Source organism: Buceros rhinoceros, unplaced genomic scaffold (assembly GCF_000710305.1).
Source record: "Buceros rhinoceros silvestris isolate BGI_N320 unplaced genomic scaffold, ASM71030v1 scaffold14243, whole genome shotgun sequence".
NCBI classification, from domain to species: domain Eukaryota; kingdom Metazoa; phylum Chordata; class Aves; order Bucerotiformes; family Bucerotidae; genus Buceros; species Buceros rhinoceros.
Window position 1 is genome coordinate 75,820 of NW_010405564.1, and position 6,401 is coordinate 82,220.

Below are 6,401 nucleotides of genomic sequence, written 5' to 3' on the forward strand. Positions count from 1 at the left end.
TGATCACTTCACACAACTAACCATCCATTCATCCTCACCACAATTTCCTCTCCTTATTGTAAAGAAAGACCTAGTACTACCTGTTACTATGGAACTGAAAGCCTTTTTCCTGACTGTAAGAGACAGACTATTTTCAAATCTCCAGAGCTCAGTAATGTGCATCCTGCTATTTAGAAAGTCTCTCTGAATTTTGTAAGTCATTATTATCTGTTATTTCCTACTGATAACGATATGGCAAACATCAAATTCCCTTGATGAGGAACTAAGTAATAAAAACCTCCAGATACATTTGTCATATCCTAAAATATAATTCTTGCTATTAGGTAGGAAACAAAAGCACTGTAATTCAACTGATTAGGTAGTCATTATATAAGTACAAAAAAAGGACGCGTTTCCAAAGCATGCACTTCTGCAAGTACAGAAAATCTCCTCATGAAATATTCTATCACAGTCAACATGTTATCAAACCGTTCTCCTCTCTGCACCTCTAAAGAGAGGTAAGCCAAAGCCAATGCTATAACTGCTTGTGTTCCAGTTTTTAAATATCTTTACTTACTTCTTCACAAAAGGCAGGAGAAAGACAAACCACAGAAAAAAAATATATTGGTAACATTTTTACCTATCATTTCTTTTCCTTCTATCATATCTTTTCTCCAGCCTCTGGTTACCCATCACAAAGGATCCAGAAAAGAACTGTGTAGCAAGCTATTACCTGTTTTTCACCCCATCAAAAATAAATCTGCAAACAAGGTGGATCAATAATAATTTAGAACTTTATAAAACATGCAAAGAACTGGACTGAATGCATGTGACTTCCCCAATAACAATGACAACTAATGGTACACTGGAATTATGTCATTGCTCTCCAAAGCTGAACCGTATTAGCTCTTCACTGTACCACACAAACCTCAGCATAGGAAAGAAAAGTGCGGGCTGCAGCTGTCCTTCAGTTATATCGATGTCTATTTTATGTCAGTGTCAATTGGTTGGAAACAGTGACTCCAGTAAGGAGAGAATCAGCCAGTGCTTCCCAGAGAAGCTTTAGGAACTAAATTGCAAGCATCGCAGGCAAAATGTTACACCAAACAAACATTTGGTCAGTACAAGAAGGGTCTGTCACCCACACTTGTTCAAAAACATCAGAACTTTAACAGAGGTTCCAGGCTTCCTTTTAAGTTTCCTGCCAAGCGCGTGAGCATTTTATAAAATTGGCAGTATTAAGTGGCTATAGAAGAGTTAGTCTTTTCTGTACCAATATACTACAGCCTATGCAAGTAATGATTAGGTCCACCAAGCCTGACATGTCATTTCAGAGGTGACTATGCTTTGATAAGCCATGGCTCCAGCTTCCTGCTTGAAAGAATTCTGAGCAAACAGCTCAACACAGTGGACAAAGGAAGAGCAGGCATACTCTTTTTAGCAACTTCTTCCTCTTTAAACATCCTCCATCTTTGCTGTTCCTTACTTATGGACAACTAATTAATCTCACTGAGTATCTCATAACCAAAGCTAGATGTTGCTGGTGGTGAAGTGAATCAGATTTGTAACAACAAAGCAAACCCATCAGTGCCTTCAAAGTTCAAGGTGTGAGAGGGGAAAAACCCCCAAACCTCTCAAGCTATGTCTACTGGGAAAAGATGTCTCTCTCTGGGAACAAGAAAAAGTCTCAAGGAGCAATCAGACAGACACAAAAAGATAAAACATTATAAAATGAAATACTGTAGTTTGCTTTTAGTGCCATAAGGTCATAAAGTGCAAAAGGAATCAGGAACATGTGATATTTATTTTTACGGCAAATATACTCAGTCAGCTGCCCTACCCAACTTTCACAAGAAGTCATCTTCAATCAAAGGTCACTAAACAACGACCTCTTTTTGCAAGCTGCATTTCTCCATGGCTGAAGGAATCAAGGCATCCAGATTTGCTAACCAGCAGCTTCCTTTTTATTTCCAGTTGGTTGATTAGTTAGAAAAGTTAGAAAAACTTAACAGCATATAGAAAATGGACTTAAAGAACTTTTGTTATGAACATTACACTATAAAGTGTGCTTGGATGCCAACCGGAATTGGCCAGTGCTTATCAACTGAAAAGAAAGACCCTTCCTCCTGGGGTCCTAGTCCCATATAACATAAAAAATGAATAGTTGTTCCTTGGTTACCAAGGACCCGAGGCAGTCAGGCCCTATTGTTATCTTTTAGCATCACAGTACGCTGTATAGAATAGTTGCTAGGAATTTGCTGCATCAGAGGTAGTTTATAAAGTGCCAGTACTACCAGCACACCCATGTGCTGGTACAGAGCACTCCCCTAGTATAAGCTGCACAGACAAATCCCACAGTTTCTTGGTCAAACACAGAACCACGATTTTACTACAATCAGTTACTTTTCCCCAGTAAAAACCTGTGATGCGAATAGCATTTCCTCCAGGAGGACATAAACTAGTAACTTCAAATCTTACTCCTTTTCTATACATTGCTGCCTTTCTTACACGAAGGCCGGTCTTCATGGGAAAAGTTACATTACACTAATGCCCGCTGTCACACTGGTGCGGCCAGCGTGTGCACTCCTCTTCCCACACAAAAACTTTTTCGTGGTTTCGCTTACATTACCCCAAAAAGAACTTCCTCCAAACTAATGACAGCCTTAGGCCAGACCCATGCCAAGAATAGTTTGCCAGTTTAATTGCCTTGGCAAAATACAGCAGCAAAGCATTTGTAGAACACATGCAATTCAGAGCAAAAAAACCTGGCACCTCATCACATCCCTCCTCCTCCACTTGCAAGGAGGGAATGAGAATTGCTGTCCATCCAATAGCTTCTACCCTACGAGTTTTAACCAAGAGCTGCACAGGGACAGATCAGACATCATAGTATCCCTAAACAAAAAGGTTAGGTCAGAAAAACGGCAGTACAATTATACAACATCCATGTCAGGCCTCACATCTGCGCACTGGCTTCCTACGCCTGTACAGCTGAGCCAGTATTCCTGGTAAAACCTGGCCTAACAGAGCTCTGATATACTGAACCACCTAGTGCGTCTCGTGAAGACAGCTGACACGTTTCCTTCCCCTCTGCAGCAGAACATCGCTCCAGGAACAGCACTGATGACACCTGAAGCTGTATGTTCTCCCAGATACGAATCCATGATGTGAACTTTCTATAAAAAGATATGAAAGAAACCTTATTTTTCCTTATTTTTGAGATGGATCATTTAAATTTGCCTGCATGGCTTACCAGTTCTTGAAAGCTTTTGTTACCAAGACACTTTCTCCTTATTCCCTACAAGCCTGATTCCTTGACTGCTGACAGCTAGAACTGGTGAAGGGAAGTCAGAAGCATAAAATGGTTTTTGTTGAACAAATTAGAGAAACACAGTTTGCCTTTTTTTTTTTATTACGACAAAGGATTGTAAAATACCAAACTGCTGCAAAAAAATTTAATGAAAAGTGGCAACATAATAATATAGTCTGGTAAATTAGGACAGGGTAGTAAGCGATTATACAAAAGTCCATTTGTGACAGAGACAGCAGGAGGGAGAGTTCTCCCTTGTCCAGTATTTCAAAAGCACTAATTCTGTACATGCTCACCGATACCGTGAGCTCCCTAACAGGGATTCTTTGATCTTCTCCATTAAATATTTTTTGTGGACTAATGCTGAACTTGGTAAGAGGAAGAAATACTATTGTATGGAATAATAATAAAAAAAGTACTGAACTGTACTCTCATATCTTTCAAATATGGAAATATTTGTGACAGTTCGGTCTCAAGAGGTATTTTTAAAAGCTTTTCTATTGTTTACCTGAAGTACCTATTTCTTATTCTCATAATACATGGAATCAAACCAAATCCAGACCCACTGAAGAGATGTTATATAAGCCTATAGCAAAACAAATACATTCTACATAGTGGCTCAAACCGTATCCATACCTGTACTAGTGGGTTTGGATGCTCTTCCCTTCGGGACTGGCAATAACAGTAACTCCAAAGACTGTGGTGGAGTTGCTTTCTCTTGCTTCATCTCTGAAAGCTGCAGGGGATCCTCAGCAACCAGTGATTTCTTCTTCTCAGCCAACAGAGTGCCTGCAGCCCTTGCAGCAACCTCCTTGAGAAGGGCAGCTGAAGAGGTCATGGAAGCCAGAGAAAGGAAAGAACTAGCTGGAGGCGGGTGCTCCTGCCCAGGTGTCATGCTTCTTTCGCTCACTTTCTTAGATAAAGCTGCTAAAGTGGAGCTGGCTGACTGAGAACTAAAAGGCGATGAAAAGGATTCGAATCTTATAGTGTCTTCAGTCCTTGAAAGAGATTTGTCCTGCAGAACGGCATTGGCTGCAGCTTTCAGTTTCAGGATAGCTGAATCAGGGGACAAACCACAGGTGGTGGTTGAGTTTGGCAACCACTTACCTTGATTCCATATAAAGTGACTACTTGCATTGTATTGGTCACTTTGTTCCTGTTTCTCAGCAAGCTTTCTGGCAAGAACACTTAGCTGCTGGGCATGATGAGCAGGTGGAGAAAAGGAGAGATTTGAGCCAAGATTTACAGGAGACTCAACTCTGCCATTGACTGTAACAGCAGCATCCAGCTTGAGGGAGCCAGCCTCCAGTAGCCGCCTCAGGTTACTACTCAGGGGCTTATTTGGACCAGGAGGTTCCTCTTCACACAGAGATGACACATCAGGAGAAAGGTGCTCTTTGCTCTGTAATGTGTCTCTTAGTGTCTCATTTTCAATGGACCCCAGCTCTGCTGTGTTGCTGCTTGGAGTTGCACTTCCCAAGGAAGTGTCTGGGGAGGTGGACTGCTCTTGGATTCTGTCCTCAAGAGACAACTTAAAGTTCTCCTGGACTTCTCCATATGACGCTTCTGAAGGAGTTTCGGAAGAGTTTCCAAACCAGCGTTCTTCCTCACTGAGTTCACCTTCCACTTCTTCCTGTCTGGTACCATCTGTGTGGAACCAAGAACAACAGTATTATTCCCAAATCTGTGTAAAACAACTTCCAGCATGAAGTATACCCAGCCCCTCCATGACCCTCCCGAATAGCCACCTAACACACCCCTAAAGTGCATGGACTCGGCATTGGCCTGGATTGAGCGACCAGAAAAAGTATTCTGAAAATGACTAAGTCTTTCTTTGAAGACGAACTCATGACAAGTGTATCGCCGTGCTGACAGTCAGCATAACTAAAACAGCTAAAACTGCACCAATACAAACATACATAATACATATTCATACATCGTGAGTATTTCATTATCAGCATAGTCGGTACATCCTGTGAAACACTGAACTCTGTGGCATAAAGCAGGCATTCAACAGGCCCAGAAATCACTAGATGCTCCTGTCTTTGTACAGCTAGCACAGGCAAGCCTTCGAAAGCAGATGAGGTGTGTAGCTACTCAAAGTAGTTTCTTCCAGCAACTTCAAATCTCAGCCCAATCCTGCAGTGACCCCTATCTAAAATAAAATAGAATTTGTACCTGTAATACACAATTAATTCCTGAATAGCTGAATTCACTTATACATGAATGCACGCTAAGAGCACTCATCTCTCCAGCTATTTGGGAAAGGAATATCATACACACAAAACTGATCTTTGGGGTTGTTTCCTCTTATGTAGACACTCCTGCTTGTCACTCTTCATTAAAGTTCTAAAGACCATCCCAAACTGAAAAAGAGGGCAAAAAAAAAAGAAAAGGGGAAAAAAAAGTGTTGGTCTCAATGCAGTTAGTTACATTTTCTCCTCTCCGGTAACTGCAACACATCTAGTCTCTCCTGAGACCTATCTAAAGACCATCCCAAACTGAAAAAGAGGGCAAAAAAAAAAAGAAAAGGGGAAAAAAAAAAAGTGTTGGTCTCAATGCAGTTAGTTACATTTTCTCCTCTCCGGTAACTGCAACACATCTAGTCTCTCCTGAGACCTAACCGACAGCACCGTGACCCTGGTTTGCTCTTCTTCCTGATACGTTTTCAAAGTCATACAGACGTGACCAAGACTTTTTTTGCAGATCTTGCAGGCCAATCAGATCATAGGAACAACAGCAATGCTAGAATTAAATTCGTGTTATCTTCTCTTGCCAGATACCTCTCTCATTTCTTGCTTTTAGGCTTCATGTCCCAAGCTACAAAAAGAATCTTTGTAATCATACTACAGCAAAACAAAAGGATTTAATGTAACCCTCCACTGTCATTCTGGAAATAAGCCTGCATGATATGTACTGTATCTACGATCATGTCTTATTCCCAGATTCCCTATTTAATTCCAGCAAATTATGAAACTTGGAGGGAAGTTGATGAATAAAAACTTAGATTTATATTATTGCTTTGATCCAATTAATTTAGGGAGGAAAAACCCAGCCAAATATAGCATGAGTATACAGATACCAACATACAATCTGAAAGCAAAGTTTTTTG

At 40.8% G+C, this 6,401-nt stretch overlaps 1 protein-coding gene across 1 annotated transcript in view; it reads right to left on the reverse strand.

The window, feature by feature from the left end:
- Positions 1–4,936, reverse strand: part of ZNF827 (zinc finger protein 827) — a gene marked incomplete at its 5' end in the record, with an annotated part of 80,748 nt that extends 75,812 nt beyond the window's left edge. The window contains one exon of the mRNA XM_010133788.1: positions 3,926–4,936. Coding sequence (XP_010132090.1) covers positions 3,926–4,936 — 1,011 coding nt within the window. The remainder of the gene's footprint in view (positions 1–3,925) is intronic.
- Positions 4,937–6,401: the final 1,465 nt, after the last annotated feature.